Below are 27,966 nucleotides of genomic sequence, written 5' to 3'. Positions count from 1 at the left end.
AACTCGGTTTTCATAACCGCAACGCAACCATCAGCAGGCGAAACCAGAACAAAAGTCAAAAAACCAAAAAAAGCAGCAACGAAGTATTGTGCATGGACGAACAAGAGTGACGAAAGCGAAACCGGGGCGTGAAAATTGATTTTTCTTTAGCTGTCAAGTGAAGAAGAAACAGAAAAGATCCAACGGGTCCGAGCCAGCCCTTGGCCAATGCGGATTGTGTTGCGGAAATAGGTTTACGTTTTCGTAACGGAACAGTTTCAGGTGTTTCCTGATAGTGTAAACTTTCCGGAACAATTTTCACGTGAATAAAAGGAAAACGGCGTTTTAGTGTGCGTTTGAGGTGTTTGAATGTGAGCAACTTTTATTTTTTATCGATCCATTCGGCAGGATTTTTCGTCGATGCTTGTGGAATTATAGAACGGAAACGCGATCCGTACGTTTAGTGTTGGTTTGGAAAAAAAGGACGAAAGTAAACGGGACAAACATTCCCGAACAGCGGGAGGAGTTTGTTTGTCGAGAAGCAAACGTTGTGTTGTGTAAGATTATTAGTGTTCAATTGCGTGAAAATTAAAGTCGAATTATTGTCGGAATTGATTGCAAGTGTAAGCAATAGCAGCACCAGTTAAGATGGCAAACAAACTATCGCAGTTGCTGGTCATCGAGCCAGCGACTGAGCTCAAATTTGTGGGTAAGTAGAAGACCATAAACTAACCTGACCAACGATGTTTGGGAGAATGGAACCATTGTACCTTATCTTGATTAGATTTTATAGGAAGAAAAATGTAAAAAACTGTGTTTAATCAAAAATTCAATGGCTGTGTTTGGACTAAACACGGTAAACAAATAGCGTAATCGTAATGACACTGCAAATCGTCAGCAGACCAAACAGGAATCCGCTTCAGATTACATACGTAGAGAATAGGATATATTTGATCCAATACATACAGCCATTAAAAACCCCATTTAGAACTTGACCAACTTTTACATCGGATCTCGAAGACGTAAAATTGTGAAATAGAAATGATACATCGCTAATGTTAATACTGTAAACAAAATAAAACGGGAAAAATCAGCTGCTCAAGTCATTGAAATCGGGACCATTATGGTATTAAGTAGAAACATCAGAATGATTCCTGCTGACCAGCACAACGCATTTGTTACCCTTGGCTTGGCGACAGGTATTTTGTGCTAGGACAAAGCGCATGTTCGCTCCAGTACTCTAATTTGGATATTTTTTGCTTAAATCTGACAATAACATGTTATACCTGCATTGACATAGTACATATCAAAAGTTACTGGTATTTTTTTGTCTTTCGATAAACAAAACTGCGATCCGTCATCTAAAACAGTAATTGCCGAAACCGTGTGCACATGACATAAGCACTGTCGAATGCTCGGGTATGATTCATATTCGTGATAATTTCGTTACCTCATCACCCTGGCAGACACTCACTGAACCTCCCTGGAGTGGCGGCTGATTAGAACTGGGTAGTCACAGTACTTCACAGTACACAAGCATCGTTAGCAACAATCACGCACTGTATCTGTTCTCAGTGCTCGGTGTCATGACATTGCTGCGTAAAACTAAGAAGAGAATCATTGGTTAATCAAGAATCCGATAAACAATGAAAACTACTATAGAAGTAGTAGTATTGTAAATGATCGAATCTCAAGCGATGAACTGCTTGTAAAATCGCTGACTTCCATTAGTATACAGAAAAATACCAGCTTGATTTTGACTTTTAACTCATGGCGTTTTCGTTTTTAATTTGCACTACACCGGTGCAGTGCTACACTGAGGCATGAATAAACGAACAAAAATGACGAAAACATAAACAGTAACCATTGACTACAATTAACGATTCCATTGCACAGAGCTACACCAAACTTTTGATGAGTGCTACACCAGTGGTATCGGCGCAGAAAAAGTGTAGCACTGGTGTAGTGCAATTGGTAAAAACGAACGGTTTCAGTGCAGCTTTCGCTACACGTGTAGTGCAATTTAAAAACGAAAACGACATCAGTTGTGAAAAACAGCGATAGCAGTAGGCTGGCTAATTCTGGCTAGTGAATAAATACAATTACTATCGTGAACCAAAAAAATGGGATAAACATGGCACTCTTGGACAGCCTCACACGCGAACTTTGACACTTGACCGTTGGCCTGAGAGTGAACAAAAACCGGTCACTCTATACGAAATTTCGTTGGTTGCTGTAAAACTTTTGGAAGCCCTTTACAAAAGTGTATCGAAATTTCCCAACAATCGGAACGCTTCCAGCACTCTCCGAGTTGCACAACTACTTCAAACATATGTTGAACTGTTACGCTGAAGAAGGTCCCAAAGAGCAGACCGGAATACTATTATCTGTTTTTGTTACTATTTCGTGCTGCTTACTTCAAATGTGAATTCTGAATTATAGAATGACATGGAAGTGCCGAAAACGGGGCACAGTTTTCCTATACAGATACGACCGCAAAGCTAAATTTCATTGATTCAAAGGATTACTTGAGATTAGGTCTATTGCAAGCAAACGTCTACTTGTTCGACTTGTTTCGGAGGTTATAAAAGCTAAAATCTAGCTTTGTATTTGAAAATGATGCTTCGAAGCTACCAGAAATCTTTGGTAATTATCGTCGATACTAGTGAATGCATTGTACAACGGGTAAAAATTTCCCATGCTTAATGACAGATTTCATGACTAGAAATTAGCTGTTGATTATGATATCAAAATGTGCAATGCTTAGAATGCCAAGCGCTTATGAGAAATTCTGGTAATAGGCAGACGCCTGGCTGAATTCCGGCTACTGTCAAAAATTCTCAGGTCGAATTGCGTCATTCTTTCGCTAGACGTATCTTACAAATTCGCTTTCGCTTCATTTCCAGAGATGCCAAGTCTGCTGATTTGATTGCAAATCTGTTTATTTCTAAAGTAAGCTGCAAACTTTTGAAAATTATGTTTTCTCGCAGATATTCGTCAAAATTGTGCTTCTTCATTCTTTACAACGAACTTTAGTCAAGCAGAGTTTTTTTCTTCGATTTCACAGACTTTTACCCAGGGTTACCAGATGTACGAGTTTTCCAGTATTGTACTGATTTTCGAATACATTGGTAAAATTTGCAGTAATTTTATACGAATTTTGCAAAAAAAAACGGACTTTTTTGAAAGTCGGGTTCTTTCACCAATGGAAGTAATATTACAGAAAGTTTTTCCCGCTTTATCACATGATGATAGAGGATCGTGATCAATCGGTTCGACAATCGGACCGATTCCGGCCGACAAATTTCGCTGGGTTAAATCATTGGAAACCAGCTCAGGTTGAACTAATTAACTGTTGAACTTTCAGAACACACCCAAAAAGTTGGTAGTACACAAATAAAAAGGTCGAAAACACAAAAAAGGACATCATAGAAAGCCGAATCTCAGAAAACCGCAACTCAGTCGGTCGAAACGATTCTTTCATCTGCAAACCGGGCAAACGGTTTCCCGATTGAAAGAATCGTTCTGGCATTCCTAGACATGTGAAAAAATCTGTCAACAAAACTAAAATCGATTCTCAAATTTTAAAATGAAATTTGAAAAACTAGTTGATATTGTATATATCTTTTTAAGATCTCTTATTTTTACTAGCTAGCAATAGAGCGATACTTTCAACCATGTTATTGTTAGAAAGCTCCGTACTTTTCAACCAAATATTTTTGATTTGCAAATTGTTAGCAGATGTTTGTGGGCAGTTCTTCTTCATAACCCGAAAGATCTTCCCTTCAATTTCATGCTGTTCTTTCCAAAGTTCTTCAACTATTGTTATCATCGAAAGGTGTTGACCTCCAACCAGTTCCATCCAGCGACGAAGCCATGCTTCAAGCAGGTTGGTTGTTAGGGGTCAATTTTTTATAACTGCCCTGTAATTTGACCACAACACTGGGTGATACATCGGTCGTTTGTTTTTATTGCGTCTTAAAAAATGTAATTTCAAAATATTATAGAAAATCTTCCAGCTTTGTAAGAATATCCACTTTAATGGAGTCATGCGCTAGCATATCAATAGTATTAAAAAAATATTCAGTTTGTTTAAATTTGTAACAAACCTGCAATCGTTTTACAGCCATGTTTATAGTAACATATTTGGCGTATAGGTTTTTAAATCCTCGTAAGTTGAGAGGAGGGAGGAGCGGCTGCAATTGTTCCATCCACAAGCCAATATCTCGAACTGCCCAAATACTGCAAATTAGACGCTGTTGCAAAAATGATTTAGATTTCGAGCCCCGCGACCTGGAAGAATTCTTAGTGTCAGTAGGATCCATAGTACTAGCCATGCAATGATTCTGTACGCTAAGAATCGGCTGCGAAGTCTGTTGAAACAGAAGGGCAAAATTCCACAAAAGGAATGTAATGCCAAGACTTTGCTTTGCAAAAATTATAATGTGGCGTTCATCATAACGGACATACTTTTGGAGGAAAAGCTGCCCATTCATAGTTTCCTTCAGTTCTTCCGGGATAACGATTATGCCGTCATGTTGTTCAATGCGATTGTGACATCCAGCATCACGAACCAGTTCGTGCATACCATGTTTCAGTACTGTGATTGCACGGCTTTTACAAATGTATTCAGTTTTTTCGCCATACTGACGAATCACGCAGTCCCAATAATGGCGTTAGTTAACCTAATTTAACATCATTCATTAATCTAAACCTACATAATAAAAATAATCAAATATACCTTCTTATTCAAATTAAAAAGATATCCTTGTATATTCAACATTATTAACTTTCCTTTCTGTGAAAGAACGGTAGTAAATACAGGGGTTCCTTTCCTCGTCTGTAAAGCCATAAAATTCGTTAGAGCTGCTCATTTTTTCTTTGTGTTCCTACAACAATTGTAACACTAATGGACGAAATAGTTTTTTTCGGTGGGGATGAAACTATCTTCCAACTATACTGCCTATACTTGCATATCAGGAATCAGAACAAATTGGCTCAAATGGCACGTTCCCCTTGATATTTGGAGATTTGTGCCTTCCAATATTGCAACAAATGAAATTATTGAAATTTGCACTGAATGGGACTGATATGCGGGTACTTTGCATATGGGACAGACATTAGTTGATATTTTTTCACATTTTACTGAACAAACCCTCCACTTTTATTGAAATTTCTGAGAGTATATTGAGGATGGATTGCATTTCTCAAGCTAACTCAATATTGTCGAAAATCGATATGGGACTGATATGCTAGTATGGGCAGTATACTAAACGTTAGAATTCTTACCAAATACTCTGTACCACGATTATAACACAGCACTATACCGGTGAAAAATTAGATCAGCACAAAAGAACTAATAAAGTTGATCGCGAAAGATTGTTGTTGGTAGAGGAAAAATGAAAAAATACGTGGTCTCTCATCACATAAACAATACCAACCTTCACTGCAGGGCTGCCAAATTTAAATAAATATATTTTCTTGTCAGGTAAAAGAAATTTTTTTTTGTATAACTAAAATGTAGTTTGATTATAGGCAAACAAGTGGATTACAACTAAAAATGTCCCTTTTCCGTGAAAACATTGAACAATATCGTGTAACTCACTCGTACTTTTATTCGGATGAAATACCCGTTTAAAAAAATTTTTGGCTACTTTTAATTCGGTTTTTGGTGTTTTATCTGTTTCATTTTGATAGAAGGATCCTTGTGGCTTTAGCGGCCCTTACACGAGTCATTAAAAATGTCATTAATAATAAATAATATCATTTTAATGAACGTGTAATGGTGCAGTAATGACGAGATTTCTATCAAATTTGAAATACATCATTACTTAGTCATCATTAAAAATGACAAAAATAATGCTCATGTAAGGGCCGCTTTTGAATCATCGTTTATTATGGTCCCGGCGTAATCGAATTTCACGTCGCTTTCGTCGTCCATGATTATCCAGTTTGAATTCCAAGCAAGCATTGCAACGCACAACTTTCAAACTCACCATAAACAAAATTCTTCTAAATTTAGCTCTAATGTGTTTCCGATTGTAGGTTAAGAGATTATGAGAATATAAGACATCATCGCACACTAGGTGGATTATAACATGATTTTCTATTTTAACTGGGTGTTCAGTTCTGCAATTAGGCTGTAAAGTCATGTTATTTTCTTCTGAGTTATTTTCGTCAGTCATCTTTCAGACCTTCATGGTCTCAGACTTTGTTGGGCAGGTTGCAACCGATGGAATAACAGAGTTAAACATAATTTGAGGTCTCACTGTTGCTGCTGCTTATCAGTAATTTCGTTTTAGGGGATGCCTTTTTTTTTTTTTTTCATAAATACGTTTATTTCTTAAGGCAGTTTACATAAGTTTTTCTTCGCCGTAGCATCACTTTTACATAATATTCTTATCCTAATTTAATTCTAACATAGTCACAACGTTTTAAATTTATTACAACATATTCTCTTATAGCTTAAATATCATCTTAGGTAACTCGTCATTAATTATGAAATCTACTCGGAAATATTATTTGAACCAAACGATTAACTTCTATAAATTATAAAATAAGCTGTTATTTTCAGACATTTTGTTGATAATTTCATAAACTGTTTCGAGTTTGTTTGTATCATTACATAATTTTTATTCTAATTTAGCTATTGGTTGAACTCATGGACGCAGCTGGGATCAGAGCTAAGTCTTAAAAGGGGCCTTTATTAAATTGAAACTCCAATTTTCTTTATGAAATGATAAATAAGTTTCATGTATGAAAGGTCACGACAAGCAAGAATGTCTCGAACTGGGATATTGGATAGTCTACCTTGGGTACGCAAAGAATTTATTAGTTGAGATCTGACATCACGATACTCCACGCATGTCCAAACGACATGATCAATATCCCGATAACCTTCTCCGCAAGCACAATGATTAGTCTCGGAGAGCCCAATTCGAAGGAGATGTGCATCTAACGTGTAGTGATTGGACATGAGTCTGGACATCACACGAATGAAATCCCTACTCACATCCAGTCCCCTGAACCATGCCTTTGTCGATATTTTCGGAATAATTGAGTGCATCCACCGACCCAGATCATCTCTATCCCAAGATGCTTGCCAGCTGGCAAGTGTTCTTTGGCGAGACGAGCTATAGAATTCGTTGAAAGCAATCGGTCGCTCATAAATTTCACCCTCAATAGCACCACGTTTGGCTAAAATATCGGCTCTTTCATTGCCAGGAATGGAGCAATGAGCCGGGACCCAGACTATAGTGATTAGATAATTATTGTTCAATATGTCGTTCAGGCACTGTTTTATTTTGTCCAGGAAAAACGGTTCATTTTTGCCAGCAGCGTTTGAGCGAATGGCTTCAATTGCACTCAGACTATCTGTGAAGAGGAAATAATGGTTTGGAGATAATGTGACGATTACACTCAAACTATAATGAACTGCTGCTAGCTCTGCTATATAAACAGATGCAGGTTCTTGAAGCCTAAATGAGGCCGAAACATTATTGTTGAACATACCAAACCCTGTCGCTTCTTCAATTCGCGATCCGTCCGTATAAAACATTTTCTCAGAGTCAATATGCCTGAACTTACTTGAAAATATTTTTGGGATTTCCGTCGAGCGTAGATGATCCGGGATTCCACGCACTTCACGCTGCATGGATGTATCGAAAAATAAAGTTGAGTCAGGGGCACTTAGGATGCTGACACGGATAGGAATATATCTTGAAGGGTTGATTTCCTGTGACATATGGTTAAAATATACTGTCATAAATTTTGTTTGAGATCGAAGCTCGACTAGTCGTTCGAAATTATTAATTACCATGGGATTCAGCACCTCACATCTTATTAGCAGGCGTGATGAAAGCTCCCAAAATCGATCTTTTAATGGAAGAACTCCCGCCAGAACTTCAAGACTCATTGTATGTGTCGAATGCATGCAGCCTAAGGCAATTCGCAAACAACGGTACTGAATTCGCTCAAGTTTGATAATATGAGAGTTTGCAGCGGAACGAAAACAAACGCATCCATATTCCATCACTGAAAGTATCGTTGTTTGATACAATTTTATTAGATCTTGCGGATGAGCACCCCACCAAGATCCTGTTATTGTTCGAAGAAAATTTACTCTTTGTTGGCATTTCGTTATCAGATACCTAATGTGTCCTCCCCACGTGCATTTGGAATCAAACCACACCCCGAGGTATTTAAAAGTTAAAACCTGTTGGATCATTCTTCCCATCATATGGAGCTGAAGCTGCGCGGGATCATGCTTTCTTGAAAAGACGACTAACTCTGTTTTCTCCGCAGAGAATTCGATACCAAGATGAACAGCCCAAACGGACAAGTTATCTAAGGTATCTTGCAATGGTTTATGCAGATCAATAGCTTTGGGCCCAGTAACTGAAACCACGCCATCATCTGCCAATTGTCTTAGTGTACATGGGGTTACTAGACAGCTGTCAATGTCATTCACGTAAAAATTATAGAGGAGCGGACTGAGGCATGAGCCTTGCGGGAGACCCATGTAGCTAATTCTGAATGTTGCCAAATCGCCATGTGAAAAATACATGCACTTCTCTGACAAAAGGTTGTGCAAATAATTATTTATAACCGCTGGAAGTCCATGTTGGTGGAGCTTGTCTGAAAGAACATCAATGGAAACTGAATCAAATGCTCCTTTAATGTCTAAAAATACAGATGCCATTTGTTGCTTTTGAGCGAAGGCAATTTGGATGTCAGACGAAAGTAATGCAAGGCAATCATTCGTCCCTTTATTTCTACGGAAGCCAAACTGAGTATCTGACAACAAACCGTTCGTCTCGACCCAAGTGTCGAGACGTCGTAGAATATTTTTTTCGAACAATTTTCTGATGCAGGACAACATCGCAATGGGTCTATATGAGTTGTGATTGGAAGCTGGTTTCCCCGGCTTTTGAATGGCGATAACTTTCACTTGTCTCCAGTCAGGTGGAACAATATTTTGCTCAAGAAACTTGTTGAACAATTCCAACAAACGTCTTTTTGCGAGGTCGGGCAGATTCTTCACCAAGTTGAATTTAATTCTGTCCAACCCAGGGGCGTTATTGTTACAAGACAAGAGTGCTATAGAAAATTCCATCATTGAAAATGGGTTATTAATAAAACCATTATTTGGAGGAGATTCCCGTATAATGCTCTGCGTAGGAACAGAATCTGGGCAAACTTTCCTAGCAAAGTCAAATATCCATCGGTTCGAGTATTCATCACTCTCATTGCCCACGTTACGATTCCTCATTCGTCTGGCCGTATTCCAAAGAGTGCTCATTGAGGTTTCTCTTGACAAACCTTCGACAAAATGTCTCCAATAGCTACATTTTTTGGCTCGAAGTATGCTCTTGTACTTGGTTTCTAAAACCATAAGTTTTTCAAAATTCTGAGGAGTTCCGCCTCCCCGTTTTAGAAACGTCTTGCAAGCATTTTGTTTTGCGAGTTTAGCCTCTGAGCACTCTTTGTCCCACCAGGGGTTGGGAGGCCTTCTGTTAGTCGTTGGCCCAGGAAAGCGTTTAGTTTGGGATTGTTCTGCGGCCTCCAGAATCGAACAAACGAGGAAGTCATATTCTTCAAGTGGAGGGAGCTCTTCCATTGAATTCAAAATACTAGAGATTCTACTTTGGTATTTAATCCAGTCGATATTTTTTGTCAAATCATATGGAATACTAGCTGAATTAGCAATACATTTGTTACAGCTAATTGAGATGATGATTGGTAAATGATCGCTACCGTGTAAATCAGGCAATATTTTCCAGGTGCAATCTAGTCGAATTGATGTTGAGCAAAGAGATAGATCTAATGCACTTGGGCGTGCAGGAGGTCTTGGGATCCGTGTCATGCTACCCATATTTAATACCGTCATGCTAAAATTGTCACAAATGTTTTGTATTAAAGATGATCTGCTATCATTGTAAACGGAACCCCACATCATTCCGTGCGAATTTAAATCCCCCAGAATCAATCGTGGAGCAGGAAGGGCTTCAACCATTTCATTAAGCTGTCGCTGTCCAACTTGTGCTTTTGGAGGAATATAAACCGAAGCTATGCAAATATCTTTGCCTTTAATGTTTATTTGGCAAGCAACAACTTCTATACTAGAAGTTGAAGGGATGTTTAATCTATAAAAGGAACAGCATTTCTTAATTCCCAAAAGCACTCCACCATACGGAGAGTCTCTATCGAGACGTATAATGTTAAAATCATTAAAATTTAAAGCTATGTTTGAAGTAAGCCATGTTTCGCATAAAGCAAATACATCACATTTTTGACTATGCAATAAAATTTTAAATGAATCAAGTTTTGGCATGATGCTTCGACAATTCCACTGCAGGACAGTGATTGTATCATTTGCGGCGGGTGATAAATTATCCATCAAAAGATACAAAACCTGAGACAATTGGCCATTGAGCTGATAACTGCTTCAAAAAATTTCTAGCTATTGGAAGGAATGCCATTATGAGGGTCTTTAAGGGTTCAGATATATTGAATGCTGAGAAAATCCATTCAACAATTTCCGAAAACTTCAGTAATCCTGTTGGTGGCTGTGAAATGGAGCCCACAGGATTATTACCTTTTTCTGTGCTAGATCCTGGATTGGTTTGTGAATTTGACAAACCAGGAGGCACAGTCTTTGGTTTTGACTTTTTTTGTTTAACACGGGGATCTTTTTTTGAAGATGAAACTTTAGGTGTCTTTTTTGGTAATTTGGAAGAAGACTTCTTTCTCTTAACTGACCCTTGGGTAGTGATAAACGAATTACCTTCACTATTTTCGTCAGAGTCAGAGTCCTCTGTTTCCTCTAGATTTGAAAACCCGTTTTCGGTTTCCAAAGGGGGGAATGAATGACCGTTTAAAGCATTTCTGCATATGTGCGCTTAGACCGTGCTTTTAAAGAAAGCTTAATTTTGTCTTTGTGCACTTTAAATGCAGTGCATACTGAAATATCCTCATGAGGACTTTCCCCACAATAAATACATTTTTCAATTTCCTTGTTGCAATCATTATCTTTATGAGGCCCTTCACACTTAATACATTTTGGTTTATTGCTACAGTAAGTAGCTGTGTGTCCGAATTTTTTGCAGTTCGTACAATTCATTACATTTGGAACAAAAAGCCGAACAGGGAGGCGAATTTTATCGACATAGACATGGGACGGCAACGCAGATCCGGCAAATGTCACTCGAAACGAGTCTGATGGGCGATAAACTTTTTTTCCCTCTTCATAAACTACTGAGTACAGTTGTTTGCACTCCAGTATTTTCACACCCTCAAGCATAGAGTTCTTGAAACGACCAACACCATGCTTGAGTAAATCATCTACCGAAAGACTCGCTTCGGTAACAACACCGTCAATTTCGACATCTTTGGAGGGTATGTAAACTTTATACTCTTTATTGAAATGTTCCGAAGAGACAATATCATTCGCGTGTTTCAAATTATTTACCACAACACGAATTTTATCGTTATTTACTTTTATGATCTCTTTGATTGAAGAGAATCGTGATGTCAAACCTTTAGAAATTTGGTAAATGTTTAATGGCTTTGATATACGTCTAAAAAAGACTATCCAAGGCCCAGAAGAGCTCTCCTGATATTTTTTCGTTCGTGGGGGTATAGGATTCATGCTAGGATTTACGTCTATTGATTCATCCATCACATTAAAATTTTTAATCAAACTTTAAAGTAAAAAATGAAACCAACACTACACAGTACTCAATCAAAAGGAAAAGAAAAAACTTCTACCTTGAAATTGTTGTCTATCTCCGTTGCACTGCGGTGTAGATCCTCGTTGCTCTAGATGTTCTTGTTGGATGCTGATTGTTGGATGTGATGCTACTGCTACCTGACATCCAGCACCACTCGATTTCCGATTTACTTTTGTCTTCGCCAGCTGCAACCAGCGCAGGTCACCGGTGTATACCTGCGTGTTGTATGGCAGTGGAAAGACCGAGTTGTCTTGTCTCCTTCTTCCTTGTGCTCCGCACCGATATGCTTCTGCACCGAAGTGCCTTCGCACCGGTGTGCCTTTGCACTCTCCTGCTTCTGTGTGCCTTTGCACTCTTCTGCTCAGCACTTGTGGCTGTATATTGTGGCCTGGGTAGAGCTTGGGAAACGCCCTTTGTTGTTTCCTTCACCAGCTTGGCCCAGCACTAGGGCTCTCTTATGCAGCACGATTTTACGTTTTAACGGCTGCTGCCAACAGGTCTCTACCTGTAGTTCAACCGTTGTCGTATTTAACGCGTGTAAACTAACCAGCGTTATTAAACTGTACGCTTCTATACACAACCTTCTCGGTTGAACGGCTATTACTGAGGGGGGGGTGGGATGCCTTGGTGACTTATATATTGTATTTTCGAGCCTAAATCATGCTATTTTTTCTCAATTTCATTTATCCAGTATGATTTGCCAAGCTTCTCGCAAGTCATGCCTGCCTTCTTGCAGTTTTTAGCATGCATTATTTCTATTCTTTCAAGAATGGCAACAATTCAGCACTTCTGATGTAGTAATTTAGGATAAAGGTCGGCAAAGCTGTATAGAGTGCAATTTACTATTAACTCGAAACAAATTACAAAAGTTCAATGCAGAGTTCCAGTCCGGTAAGAAGTACAATTGATGCAACTGCAGACACCTCATTGAAGGTCCACATTTACTACAGAGACGGTGAGAAATCGGTAAACGGAGTAGGTAGTTAGGTGAACTCGCCTCTTTCACCCCAGAATAGCGATAGAGCGTTATGGCTGCGTAGAAATGGTAACAATCGCTTCTTTAAGTATTATTCACGGTATATTTCCTCGTTTACCGTTCCGGTAGTGATGAAGCTTTGGTTTGCTCAACCACAACTGCATATTTCCTCCCAACCAAATATTGTTTTGGAAAATTTGTACTTTTTTTTCGTCCTAATATGCTCCTCTACACTGATTCGTTGCATGGAAATATGAAAAGACATCCCGAAAAGCTGCTTAAAGTCTTCTCTTCTGCAATATTTGGTTCACCTTCGCGTTCTTCGGCGGTTTTCTTGTTTTGTTTTAGAAATGCATTTAAAAAAAAAAAATCTGCTTAGTCTTAGCTTAAATAGGGAAACGTGCCACCTGACTGTTGTGATTACAGATAGTTTTTTTTAAAATTTTTGTATACAATAATATAATTTTTAAGGCACACTGCTTAAGCTCTAAGATGCCAAGGGCATTTTTTAATTTTCATGAACGACTAACTCAAACCTAGGATAGTATCATTGGGTAATGTCGTATTTGGGTTCGCAATGGTAGACTTTGGCAGATTTTACCTTCAGTTGACGATCGAAAGTGGCCCGTGAAATGAATATAGCATGGGAGTCTTCCAGATGACGTTGATAAATGTTGGCCCAATCCTTCGGTCCGTGTGGGTTCACGGGATTTCAGATCGTAAATTCAACATTGTTAACAGGTGGGAAATGAGTCGCAAATAGTCGACTCCTTAAAAAAGTACAGGTGTGTAATGCCAGAGGCATAACTGGATGTCGTGAATACGAATAAAACTGACACTCTTTCTTTATACTTCCGAATACCAATTAGTTGATCGATTGTGTTAATTGTGCAAGCTTTCCCATTTTTCACAACTAGAATTTGAAACGATACACCCAAACTACAGTAAGTTACATCAAACATTCGACACACAAATATTACAAAATAACCAGTATAGTTCTTTATGATAAAATAATTTTAATTTTCGATTTACAAAGAAACAATCTATAGTTCTTTAGGTAACATTTAGAGCCATTAGAAGGGCTGATTTTGCATAATGTTCCACATTGTTGTCCATTTCCCATTGTATTTTACTCCAATGCAAACGACCACCAACAGGATGATGTAATCGATCTTCTTTGAAAGGAAACTGGCACTGCGACCTGAGCGTTTGAGGTTTTGTACAACGCTAAAGATCTGCTTTCATTACTAGTGACTGCTGCTCTCGACGATAGAAGTCCACATGAAATCAGGACCTGAGCGTTTGAGGCTTTATACCACGCAAAAGGTCTGCTTTCATTGCCAACTGCTCCACCTGACAATCGAAGTCCATATGAAAGCATTGCCGACTGCTCCACCTGACGATTGAAGGCCAAATGAAAGCACGACCAGAGCGTTTGAGGTTTGATACCACGCAAAAGGTCTGCTTTCATTGCCAACTGCTCCACCTGACGGCTGAAGTCCATATAAAAGCCTTGCCGACTGCTCCACCTGACGATTGAAGTCCAAATTAAAGCACGACCTAAGCGTTTGAGGCTTTATACCACGCAAAAGGTCTGCTTTCATTGACCACTGCTCCACCTGACGACTGAAGTCCAAATGAGAGTACGACCTGAGCGTTTGAGGTTTGGTACCACGCAAAAGGTCTGCTCTCATTATTGACGACCGCTGCTCCCGACGATTGAAGTCCAAATAAAAGCACGACCTAAGCGTTTGAGGCTTTATACCACGCAAAAGGTCTGCATTCATTGACAACTGCTCCACCTGATGGCTGAAGTTTGAGGTTTGGTACCACGCAGAAGGTGCACTCTCCGAAGCTGCTGGTCCCACGACGTCTGCATCCGTCCAACGCACAAGAAGAAATGATCGATTTTTGACCACGGTTCCCCCTTTATACGCAGTCAGTTGAAGATATGTGCCTGACTACCTCAAAATCGTCGTCCTTGCGCGAAAAAGCCAAGCAAAAGTAAAGAGTTTTCCGCGTTGTTTTCAAAGTTTGAGAAAACTTAATTTTTGAGTTGTGTGTGGTTATCTCACGCTGTTCAAAATATTATCCTAAATTCCTGATCATATTTTTGATGAAATGATGAAAGAATTATGTTGCTACCGTTAATACAAGTCGAGATATTCACGATTAAGTTCTGCCTATTCTTCCATATGGCTAATTTTGAAAAGGCACCCCATAGTAAAATAAGTCGTATTCACGACAAAAAAAAACTTTCTGAGAAAGACCCTGAGTAAAATGTATTCATGACAAATTTATATAGACTGTTTCTAAAATTCCTGTCAGGAATTAAGACCCAGAATCTAGGCCTGGGATCAGAACTTATGTCCAACACACACGAAAACCTATGTATTGCTGCCAAGAGTTCTGGTCTATAACCCAGGTCCAAGATGCAGGCCTAAAATTTGGATTCCGATTTTCGCTCAAGAAGCCAGGTCCATGTTCTGAAATTAGGTCCAGAATTCAGGGGAAGAGTCAAGATTCAGGATCTAGTTTCAGTTCCAAGAACTCTGTCAGAAGCTAATCCGGGGTCATAATTCTGGCCCAGAACCAAAGTCCAAGTCCAGGTTGAAAGTTAAATTCCAGAATCCAGATGCAGAATTCAGGTTCAGGCAAAAAATCTCTGTCAATAATTTTGGTTCAGAATTTGAGTCTAATTTCAGAGTTCAGATTCAGACTAAGAATCCCGGTCCAGAATCGAAGTTCCGATTTTAGGTTCAGATTTCAGATTCTGCAATCAGATCACAAATTCATGTTCAGAAGTTAGGCCAAGTTACTCAATTCAGATCCAGATTTAAGCTTAGAATCCATGTACAGAATCCAGATTCAGAATCCAAATAAAGTATTCTGCATCAGTTTCAGAGTACAGAATCAGGATCCAAGGTCAAAATGCAGGACCAGAACTCACATCCAGAAACCAGGTCCTTAATCATGCTTCAAAATGTTGGCCCAGAATACAATGTTTCTGAATCCAGCTTCAGGTTCAGAATCCAAAATCAGGATCAAGTTCCAGGTTTACGATTATAATACATTCCCAGTATCTCCGTCAAATTTTCTTGAGTAAAAATCTTGTTTGGAATCCTGAACCCAGCTCCAGAATCATGCTCCAGATTTAGACCTGAAACCTTCCCTGAGAGTTTAAGCCAAGAAATCCGGTTCAGGCCTAGAATCCAAATCCATGCTCAGTATCCAAGTGTAGATTTCTGCCTCATGCTCAGAAACTCGGAAACCTTGTCGGATATCCAACTCCAGGGTTCTGGTTCAGAATCCTGGTCTAGGTTTAGAATCTGTCAATAATTTAGGAATTGAGGAATCCTAGAGAACTCAGGTCCAGAATTCAATTCAGCCTCACAGAAACTCTGTCAAAAGTTCAGAAAACACAAACAGGCACAGAATCCAGGTCCAGAATCTAGATTAAGGTCTCTGTCAGGAGTTCAGGTTCACAATCTAACTCCAGGCCTAGATTCCAGCTCCATGTTCCGAAAATAAGTACTGAATTCTGCTTCAAGTTCAGAATCCATACTCGGATAAAGAATCTCTTTCAAGAATCCAGGTTCAGATTCAGTATTCTGATCCAGAAACCTTGTTCGATAATTCAATATTCTAATTCGGTGTTCAGAGCCAGAATCCAGATCTAGATATATTAAAAATGGGCATTCGATCAATACAACAAAAAGTCTTGTCATTTATTGTGTACAAATGAAATGTAATATAAGCAAATCCTAATGATTTGTGGATAGTGAAATGAAAAGATGTGTCTTCTTAAAAGAGAATAATTCAACGTGATCCCAAAAATCCGAACGTTTTCTTTTTTTCACTGAGGTTAGTCTGCCTGCTGTGATAGTGACGTGAAGGGTTGAATTGGTCAAACAACATATTTCATTCTCTAATGCGGATTTGCTCCGGTTATTGCTTTAGTTGGTCACACTTTTCTTGTTGTTGTTCAACCTTGCCCATCAGTTTCTTGAGCCGTGTACTGCCGCCTCTAACCGCATGTTTGTCTCATGTCCTGTGGGCTTCACGATTAACGTAGATTCGTCTTGCGATTATAAAGGACAGTGTGATAAATTTCTCGATACTGACAACGGGAACAAAAGAAAATGATATCGACCTACACAAATCAGGTAAAGTGTCTCCTACCCCTTGGATAGTTATTTTTTTTGCTTTATATATTCTTACTTTTTCATCGTTACGGGATAACAAAAAAAAGCTGAACGGAAGGTCATCCACTCCACCCCGAAACCCTCCCCTCCAGCGAATGCTGCTACACTTGCGTTAGTTATGAGCTGTCACAATGGATATATGATGGATTTATATCACCTATCTTCTTCGCAGTGGACTACCGGTCCATTCCGGTCGGGGTTTGATCTGCCCCGGTACGTTTAGTTAGGAATTTTTCCGTCTGCTGTTTGGCTTACGGCAAACATCAACAATGAAACATCGGAAATGCATGTTTATATCAAATTGCAGGGTTGCTTTGTTTTGGCAAGTCCTCGCTAGAAGCTTCAATTAATGTATATATGCAAACAAATCATATTCCGCGTTTTGCAAGATTATGATGCTAAAATGATAGTAGAAATAAAGAGAAAGTTGGATTCTTAGTGTACGGTGCATTTGTTCAAAACGGAACGTATGTCTTTTTTGCTTGAAACCAAACCTAACTAGGTCGGGTTGACCTTCAAGCGAAAACACCATAAATTTCAATACGTGTCATACTATCTCTATTTATCCAGCTGATTTCATATAACTTCAAACTGATTAATCAACTATTCTAATTTATTACAGGTCCGTTCTGCACAGCTGTTTCATCATACATGCGACTAACCAACCCGACCGATCATAATATTCTATTCAAAATCAAAACAACTGCACCGAAAAAGTACTGCGTGCGCCCGAACTGCGGTCTTCTGGAACCGAAAAATACTATTGAAATTACCAGTGAGTAACAAACACAGGGGGGGGGGGGCAACCAGGGCGATCCAACCTCCAATTCATCCCGTTTTCCGTTTCAGTTATCCTTCAACCATTCATCTTTGATGCGGCCGAAAAGAATAAGCACAAATTCATGGTGCAGTCGATGATCATGCCGGAAGGTGACGTTAGTCCCGAGCAGCTCTGGAAGGACGTCAACCCGGACGATCTGATGGATTCGAAGCTACGGTGCGTGTTCGAGCTGCCAGTCGATAACAATCAGACGTCGTCGGTGGCGGCGCTCACAAGCACGACGGCCAACACTCAATCGGCTAGTGGTAAGTAAGCGATTGTTCGGCTATTTGGTCCAAGCAAGCAAGAGTCACAGCAGACTGATAACTCGTGACTTTTGATTGTTTTTTTTTTTTTTTATTTTCGTTTTGCAGCTACACCAAACAAAATCGAATCCGGATTATCGTCGATGGACCCGCAGCTTATCGGTAACTTGAACAACGAGGAAGAGAAACTGAGTGATTCGTCACTGGTGCAGGAACTGAAGAAACTGCGGGAAGCCGAAAGCTCCCTGCGTCACGAAAATCTACTACTGAAGGTGAGCTATGTTTTACCATTACACATTCCGGTCACGGAAGTCATGCGAAGTTCTTCGTTATATCTTAGTGTAACCGTAATACCATATCTGACCCTATGTTGTGTGGACGAACAATTTGTCGACTATATTTCTTCAGCCAAACACGGCTTCATCACGAAAACGGATGCACAACTTGGTCTTCCAATCGAGCACATTTGCACACCTCTCCTTCTTTCACCGGTTTTAATGCCGACAAACGGTCATTTGACGACTCGGTATGCGTTCATTGCTTTGTCTTCATAATAAAATCAAAATTCGAGCAGCACCATCAACTCTATCTAGTTGCAAGCGTGTGCCTGGATTACCAAAAGCTACGGTCTATCTCTCAGCGAGGTCGGACAGCAAAAATTATAAAAAACGATGCGGCGTGGACTTTCCAAAATTTCCTAGGTTTAAACTATGTTGAAGTACACAAAATTCTTATCTTTGTCATACACAATAATTAAAAGTTGGTAACATCAATGCCAAATAATTAACGTCGATCAATTACTCAATTGTTGTTAAGTAAAGTTTTCAACTCATTGTATTAAATGATGCTAGAAACTTGAAATTTTAAATCCGCAAAATCAAACACGAAACTGCATTGAAGCAATGAAGATAGCTTCGAGTAGAACTAAGACATTTTAGTTTGATCGAAAATATACCTCAAGAACATTTGATATGCTAAGGTCGAATTTGGATTAAACGCCGGACGCTTTGCTTGCTGAAACAAATCAAATAACATTGAGAGCTTTAGTTTGAATAATGATTTGTGAAATCGGTTTAACCGTTGCTGAAAAATCGAAGCGAGTTCCTTTTTGGGAGCCTTTCTTAACTATTACCGGTGCGTTCGGAAGCGGAAACCGGGCACTAGTAGTCCCAGAGTAGATTTATATATCCACCAACTAGCAAGATCTGCCAACTAAATGTGCACCGCGTTCCGCCATCGCTTATAAAAAATATTCATGAAATTGAAAATTTTTACTAGTAGTACTGTGATACCGGAACCGGAAGTCGGATCTGGATCAACTTTTCGGGGAATTTTTAAAGAATTTCAAGACCTTTCATTTGCATCTCAGTTTGTAAAAGTCGGTTAAGAAATTTCCGAGAAAATTGAGCGCATTTTCTCATATATTTGCACATTTTGCCTTGTAATTCCGGAACGAGAAATCGGATAATGATAAAATTCAATATCGATCTATGGGAATATAAGACCTTTCGTTTGAATCTAAGTTTGGGAAAATCGGTCATCTCTGAGAAAAGTGAGTGACATTTTTTTTTTCAATTTTTTGGGCATATCACCCTGTAATTTCGGAACCGGAAGTCGGATCGAGATAAAATTCAACAGCGATCTATGGGACCGTAAGACCTTTCATTTGAATATGAGTTTGTAAAAATCGGTTCAGCCATATCTGAGGAAATCGAGTGACATTACTTGTCACATACACACACAAACATTTGCTCAGTTCGTCGAGCTGAGTCGAATGGTATATGACATTCGGCCCTCCGGGCCTCGGTTCAAAAGTCGGTTTTAACAGAGATTGTATAGCTTTTCTATATGAGCAAGGCAAAAAAGACACTAAAATGAAAGAGAAAGTGCGCGAACTTACCATAGTAGGGCAAGATTCTGCAGATGAGTAAGTTATCCTGCCGCTGGATTCCGCGTAAACTAAAAAGACGAACGCTAGTGCACTTCGAGTACATGTTTGGATGGATTCATTATTATACGCTAGAGAACAAAATGATTACTCGACAAAGGACTGAAGTCATGCTTCGAAGCGGCACGAGTGCATGGAAGAGAGGCCCAATGGGTCAGAAAGATTATGATGCTGGTTTTTTTTGGGATTGTCATAGTATACTTTTGGAGGATTACCTCAATTCAAATATTAGCGTGCATTAATGGAGCGATTAAGGACCGAAATCACTGAGAAAGGGCCTTGCATGAAGTACACGGGTGATATCAACCGTTTATGGCTCCAGTTACTTGCCCATCCACCGTGTTCACCTGATTTGGCCTCTTCGAACTATTATCTGTTCCCAAACCTCAAGTCATCTACGAGAAATCGATGTGAATTTTCTTTTGGGATTTTAGACCGCTACTTCCGCGATCTGATACCGAAACCTGTATTGCCAGAGTAAGTTTGTATCGCCATCAACTAATATGACCTACAAATTTAGAACATGTTTTCCATTCTCCACGAATCGGAATAAGGGAGCTATCTCGGATCACTTCTCGAAATCTTTCACAAGTCTTGTGGATTTTTGTGCTCTGGAAATTGACATTCAGAAGATCTTAGACATGTTCGACTGAAATGGCATGACAGTAAACCTCAAGAAATGTAACACAATAACGAATTCATGATTGGATTAAAATCTTCGATTTGTCGAGGTCCGTAAGAGCATTCTAGAGGTGTATCACAAATAAAGGGACAGCTTATAATCCACCCAGATCAAAATTTGGAAAAACCCCCGTCCCCCCTCGATACTTTCATAGACTTATTTTTCCAATTCTCCCTTTAAAAAGTCTACGTAGACTTTTTTTCCACAAAATTCGAAAAATTTTGTTAAATCTATTTTCTGTAACAAATAGTATTATCTTGACTTGATTCACTGATAGGCCAAAAATGAGTTTTCGTTTCCCTTTTTGAAAAATATATCGTTGCAGAAGGGCCGCTTTTACATACCAATGGGTCCAAGGCAAGATTTGTTTGTGAGACCCTAATAAACGCATGAGGGTCCTTTCGCCGAATCCTTCATTAGTTTCAATATCGTGATTGAATTTATTAATTCCAAAGAAACAATAATTTCAATTCCCGTTTTGTTGACCTAAATCGTACTTCTGAAATGATCTAGAGACTTGAATAATTTTTGTTGGTTTATTCATGATCCTCAGAACGGAAATGATGATTCTCAAAAAAAGCTTGTTGACTGTATTAGTGTGCCTATCAGGCAATTGTTTGCGGTATTTTCTGATAACTGAGTGCAGATGAAAAAATATCTAATGCGGCTTCGTCATATCGTTGTGTTCATATGCTATCCGACCTCGCTACCGCTCGTTCGGACCTAACTAAAGCAAAGAAACCTAGCTTTGAGTAGACCGGGCAAACGAGGCGGTTACAGGAGGCCACCGCTTACGACGGCGGGTTGGCGGCCAATTCAGCTGGCGTCGCCTCGGCTGCTTTGTGCAGTCTAACCATCTTTTGTTTTTTTTTATTTAAAAGATATTTTATTCAGGCCTATTTGCGTACAAGCTTTACGTGGCCGATTCAGCTGAGTTTTTAAATAAAAGATTTTTTTTTGTATTGGATCTCGTTGTCACCCTTTTTCTAGGGGGAGAGGAGCTTCCATTTTCCTCCTGCGAGGATTGAGGGGCACTTCGTTCGTGGTTCGTCTCGTCATCCATTGCCTGATTGTCATAGGTAACAAGTGATTTGCACGGTATTCTTGTATCCTGACCGAATGTCACATAAGAAAGTATAGGCCTCCTCAAGCGCATGCGTAACAAACGTACGCCATTTAGAATACCGGGGAAAAAATTCTTCCACTTTTCTTTTTCGATAGAGAGAATCTCTCCGTATTGGGACATGGTTTTGCGAATACAAGGATCGATGACGCTTGAGGGAAGATCATGCACACGCACTTCTATAGCACTTCTTCCATATATACTGGAATGTTGTACTTGATGTTTTCATGCTCCACATAATGCACATTATTATTTTCTTTAGCGAATTGAATTGCATCCAACTCTTTATAGAACTGGATATAAACAACATTATTGGTCTTATTGCATTGAAGTAAATGTACACGTTTAATGTCAAGATGCATTTGCTCCTTAAGCAAACCTTCAAGTTCTCGTATCGAAGGTCGAATTTTGCACTGTCTGAAGTCAACAATAATTGTATTCTTTCGTACCGACGGTAGCTTTTGTTCGTTTGGTTCACTCATTTTCGAGGTCTATTGTTCACTACACAATACTGTACTTGGTTTCTTCTGTCTCCAACGTAACGGTTTTGTTTGTCGACTGACTTGGATGAGATGTAAACCCGAACTGAGTCGAACCATCTTGACTTCGGTTATGCGGCTGCGCTACATCAATTATCTACGAGATATAAAAACAAATAGATATTTTTGAGGAATTTCAAATATTGATGTATTTAAAATGACCCTTTCGTAAAAAATGACCCTTTCGGCGAAACGGTTTTGGGGCGAAATGACCCGCTCCATAATAAACTGAATGACCTTTTTTTTAACTCAAGCACCCCTTAAGACCGTGTGTTCCCATTGCCCTCCCTCTGTAAAAGTGACCCTGCTGGAAAATAATTAAAACTTCGAAATTCGTCAACGTCACTTATACTATTATATTTTCAAAAGCATTTGGTTTTCGAACTTTATTCACAACTCAATAGAAGCTTTCAAACAAACCTAGACTTTTCAAAACCGGTTCTACCATCTCTGAGAAAATTGAAGGGCAAAAAACAACGCGTTTTGTCACTTATGTCACCTTTACCATTATATCTCCGGAACTGAAAGTGATAGTCATTTGATCAACGGACTTGATCAATAGCCCAATGGAAGTTTTCAATCGAGCCTAGGCTAGGTCATCTCTGAGAAAATTGTGCGGGGAAATAACAACGTGTAACGTCACTTATACCAATATATCACCGGAACCAGAAGTCAGAACCAATTAATCTTCGAACTTGATCAATGGTCCAAAAGTAGCTTTCAAATGAGCCTTGGTTTGTTGAAATCGGGTTAGCCAACGCTGAGAAAAAAGTGAGCGGAAAAAACAACGTGTCATGTCGGTTACACTCTTATTTTTTTTCGCTGAATCTCGGCAAAATAGCCGCCGAGTAACTCGGTAACCATCTCGGCCAAAGATAAAATTACTGAGAATTTTGGTAATCTCAATTGTGACAAACGTCAGTTATTACCCAAGTAGCATGTTAAGTTGCTATCCTGTATTTTTCTACTGATTGTGCAATTTATCAAGTTAGTTTATATCACTATTCTAGTAACTGTTGTGTTATGGAAACAGCGCAATTTTTCTGTGTTGTGTAACATACTTTCAAGTTCATCCGTTATAACGAACTTTAATTCACAACAATTGTGCAACTGATACATGCGTCGATCCCATCAAAAAGGCAGTAATAAAATCAACGAAAAACAATTGTGAAACTCGTGAGAACTACTACGTAATGTAAACAAGAAATGGATTGACGTTTACAGAAACATGCAAACTTAATTTCTAATGATTAACTTTCACAATTGATTTTCAATGCAACTGCTCTTAACACAAAGATCTTGTTAAATAATCTGCACATGAAAAATTATAATGCAACATATTGTAGAATTGATCTTTTGTGTTTTTGTAAATGAAAAATCGACAACGAACTGCATTTTTATGGTGAAACATGTTTTCGTGCGCCCAAAATTTTCAAGCGCCTTCGAATTAACGTATTTTGATGATTCTAAACCAATTTCTGTAAAAATAACAGTCTGAACGCACTGATGAGTCGAAGACGAAACGTAAAGTTAAGTAGTCTATTATTTTTAATGAGAATCATCGGAATGGTGTTTAAAATACGTGTATTCAAACATTCTTTAAAATTCTCAGACGATTTTGATCAAACTAATGTGTAATTAAACCTGAAAAATCTCGAAAATTTTCCAATATGGCATCGATGGTAACAGTGAGTTGAATAGAAAATGGTTCACCCAACGTAATGACATATATTATCTAAATAACAGGAAACATTAACATTATTTCGGACAGAAATTCTCTACGTTTTGTTTTTTTTTATCAGTTTATATCTTCTAGTTGAATTAAACAACAATACAGTATAGTCATTTATCTGAGAGGGCTCGACTTTTGTGATACGCACTGTAGGCATTATTTTGGTATAACTATGGGAGTAACTATGATGAAATTAAGTTTTCGTTCAATATCTTTAAAAAGTGATGTCAGGTCTGCTTATTTTTTTTCGCGAGATTAAAACCGAATACAAATTATCTGGTTTATTTTTGTTTTCATTGCGTATGTAATGCTGTAATCCTGCAACTTTCATGATAATAATCTCATGTCTGCAAGTTTTGCGTTCAATTCAAACAGATAACTCTTGCACAACTTTTTTGCAAGTTTTGAATTTTATATCATTGTTTTTCTAAAACTGAAGAAAACTGAGCACACTGATCTTAAAATTCATGATACAGTCAAAACAATGCGGACTCTGCAGAAATATATTTTTTGCAGCAAGGTTATCAATTCGGCTTAGCATTTTTTGCCTTGCGGAGACTATCAATAATTTCAAAAAATTTTCTTCCAGAGATTGATAGCAATTTCGACATATATTGTGTCCGGTACAATTATGACAGCCGTTTGGAAAGTTTTTAATAAGTTTAAATTTGTTATAGTTACTCCCGTTTTACATGACGATGTGAAATTTTTTGTAGAGCTTCTAGTGAAACATTAACAAGTTGGTGATTTACTGCACAATTATTTTAGATGTACTTAAAGTTGTTCTGCAGTGATTTTTTCGGTAGTATTGTGAAACTTAACAGTGATAAATTGCACAACCAATTTTAATATATATTTCTAAACATATCTAACATAAATAACATTTCTAAATCAATTATAAAACATCTTGAAAGTTCAATAAGTTACATTTGCTACTTTCGGAAGTTACATTTGCTACTTGGAACGTGTTTGGAAGCGAATTACCACAATTTAAACAGCGTATTTCCAAATGACAGTTTGTTGTACCATGGTCGAAGCCCTGGCAAAGACGGTATTGTGTTAGGTTCGCAGTGCCATTATGCCGTTTATAATTTTCCCATCGAACTTTCATTTTTTCTCAACAATATTCTCATTATTTTAGTGGACTTTTACGACATGGAACAGAAAACCATTGGATCAAAGCTTGTTTGAAATAATGTCACATGGTTTTGGTGGACTTATATCACCGGACCGTAGTGTGATTCTTAGCCAGTTGGGAATGGCAACCGCCACAGCACGGCCTTCTAGGTTGCTCAGAAAGGGTAGTTCACATTGAAGTTCAATTTCCATTGATGGTCGAGTAGTCGCAAAATTGAGCAGATAAAAAAAAACTCGTTCACAGAAAATTTATAATCTCCTTAAAATCTTGCTTCTAAGACTGGAGTTCTGCAGCTCGATATTCGGGTTTTCACAGACAATTGTAGTCCATTAATCGTCGCCACTTTAAACGTGCGATGAACTCCTATAGAACCGTATGAATCAATCATTGTTTCAAACTCGATAGCCCCATCTATAACAAACCGATTCCTTCGACATGATATTTCTCATAGTTTGTCGTTTTCAAACAATTAACGTGTATCTTGTTAAAATCCCTACTTCACAGGAAAAACTACTACGAATGCGATTAGACCTGGAGAACAGCACCAAGGAACAGCAGCAACAATCGACATCATTAACATCGAGCGGACTCGGTTCGTCGCTTTCCGCTGGAACTGTCTCGCCCGGAGCAGCAGCCGCTGCTGCCCACTATCAGAATCCGTACAGTCCGCCCGTGTCGGCCGCTCAGCAGCAAATTCCCATGATCTATGTAGCCGCAGCGATCGCAATGGCCGTATTCGGACTAATCATCGGTAAATTTTTACTCTGAACGCTGAAAATCAACGGCACCAGCGGCAATGATAATAAGTTAAACTGAAACAAACTGGAAAAAGAAGAAAAAAACAAAACAAAAAGTTTACAGCGCACTTATTCAAGAACATATAACAGGTGCAGGTTTGTAGGAAGAAGGGTAAAAAAACCAGGAAAACAAATTGCATTCACTTATTATAAACCAACAAAATGCATGTACGTGACGGACGGAGAAGAAATAAATTGTACTACAATAAAAACAGTTATAACTGATGCAGAACCTAGCAGTAAAATAATTAAACTCTAAACATGATTAATAAAAAAGAGAAACTATAGAAAAAAAACGAGAATCAATGTCAAGGCAAAAATACACACACACACACACACACACACACGGTTACTGTATAGGATAATGCAAAACAAAAACGCCTGAACATAAAGCCAGAAATCTATTAGGAGAACTGCGGTGTTTTAAAATCAAACATAAAAGTCTGCTGGTGGCAGGTTCCATAAAGAAAATCGTATATATCCTAAATGATACCAAGAATAAATAAAACCGAAAGAAAGAATGTTACAAGTAATGAGCAATTAGTTATCAATCTTCTTGTTATTGATTTCCGCTAGTACACCAGTCTTTTCTGTTTAAATAAGTAAGAATCACAGACACACACACACAGAATAACAACAGAAACGATACTGTCGCTTAGGAGTAGATTACATTCATTGAAACAGAAAAAGAGCTGATCCCGCGAAGCCAGCAGTTTGATTAGCTATTACTAATTGATAACAATCAAATATCTGTCTCCAATATCGCGAAACAGGACACGCGAGGGGTTATAATCATAGCTACCGTTTATTTTTTCTTTCGAGAGGAAAAAAGTCACGCTAAAAAGGGCGTAGTAGAAAAGAGAGGAGTAATGAAAAGGGAAAAAAACTAGCGTTTAAGAATTAATAGTAGCCTATATAAGGAAAGCATGTTTGTTATGTTATAGTTTGAAGAAATCATTACCTACCTACCTAGCATTCACAGCAACCGTGGCAAAATTATGCAAATTTGGATGACTCTTACTAATCAAGGCACTGAACAGATGGTCTGTTATTATTTTCAAACAACCTCGTACACAAAAGTGGTTGAGGATGAATAAACAACAAAAAAAAAACAAAATTTTGATTTCGTATAGATAAGAAGAAAACATAGCATCCGGGATAAAAAAAAACCTATTGCAAGAGTATAACCGTTTATAATAAACAAACAAACAAAGAAAAACAACAACCATTAACGGGCTGCTTGGAATAACACTCCCAATACATTTAGCAAAAAACAAAACTCACATAACAAAACGTACTAAATGAACAATCGCAGCTACACAATAAAAAAACACACACAAACACAGACATTTATGAACACATACAGGATAAAAACATTCTAGTTGACAAACCTTTTAGTTGAAAAAAAACAACAACAACCTGCGTGACCCGCTAAATCGTACTAATTGAAACATTTTCTGCCAGAACAAAATGGAAAGTAAACTCTACCAATTGTTAATATTCACCTATTATTTGTTTGGTCGGTGTTGCCTGCCGTAGACTATTCTAGAGAACGGAGGATGCGCACTGGATTGCTTGCAGTAAACAATACCAAGTAAACGGTCTCCAATGTAGTGCTTTCACTGATTCAGTTGTAGATTTCGTTTTTATTTTATGTTTTGCATTAGTTGTACTCCAATGGTTTGTATATTCGTGGTTTTCCGTTTCTCTACAAAAGAATATGGCCGTGGTTCTTTCTATTTTTGTTTTTATTGTAAAATGTTTCCAATTTATCAAGTAGTTTTTTCTGCTCCTTTGCTAGCGTTCAAAAACTATTCGAGAAATAAATAATGGAATAATGTATAGACCGGTGGTTTCCTTGTATTATCCGAAAATGTCCTTCTGTACATAACCGAAAAGTGATTAATCGATGCCGTCAATACCATAGAATAGGGATGGGTATCGATACTGCGATAGTTCAAGGTATCGATACTTGAGCCTAAAGTATCGATTTTTTAGGATCGATACCGTGCAAAGTGGTATCGCGTGG

At 38.5% G+C, this 27,966-nt stretch overlaps 1 protein-coding gene across 1 annotated transcript; it reads left to right on the top strand.

The window, feature by feature from the left end:
- On the top strand, positions 1 to 27,781 carry LOC131425679 (vesicle-associated membrane protein/synaptobrevin-binding protein). Its single transcript, XM_058587749.1, has 5 exons — positions 1 to 688; positions 17,515 to 17,667; positions 17,742 to 17,978; positions 18,087 to 18,250; positions 25,645 to 27,781. Exons 1-5 carry the CDS (start codon positions 628 to 630, stop codon positions 25,906 to 25,908), a joined length of 879 nt encoding a protein of 292 aa, XP_058443732.1. The 5' UTR covers positions 1 to 627; the 3' UTR covers positions 25,909 to 27,781.
- Positions 27,782 to 27,966: the final 185 nt, after the last annotated feature.

This window comes from Malaya genurostris, chromosome 1, assembly GCF_030247185.1.
Source record: "Malaya genurostris strain Urasoe2022 chromosome 1, Malgen_1.1, whole genome shotgun sequence".
NCBI lineage: Eukaryota > Metazoa > Arthropoda > Insecta > Diptera > Culicidae > Malaya > Malaya genurostris.
This window is presented reverse-complemented; position numbering and strand designations above follow the sequence as displayed.

Excerpts from the sequence above, each read along its gene's own strand:
- LOC131425679 (XM_058587749.1), top strand. The coding sequence starts at position 628 with ATGGCAAACAAACTATCGCAGTTGCTGGTCATCGAGCCAGCGACTGAG. Across the intron at positions 17,668-17,741 it reads AAATACTATTGAAATTACCA|TTATCCTTCAACCATTCATC; the intron begins GTGAGTAACAAA and ends TTTCCGTTTCAG. Across the intron at positions 17,979-18,086 it reads CAACACTCAATCGGCTAGTG|CTACACCAAACAAAATCGAA; the intron begins GTAAGTAAGCGA and ends TTCGTTTTGCAG.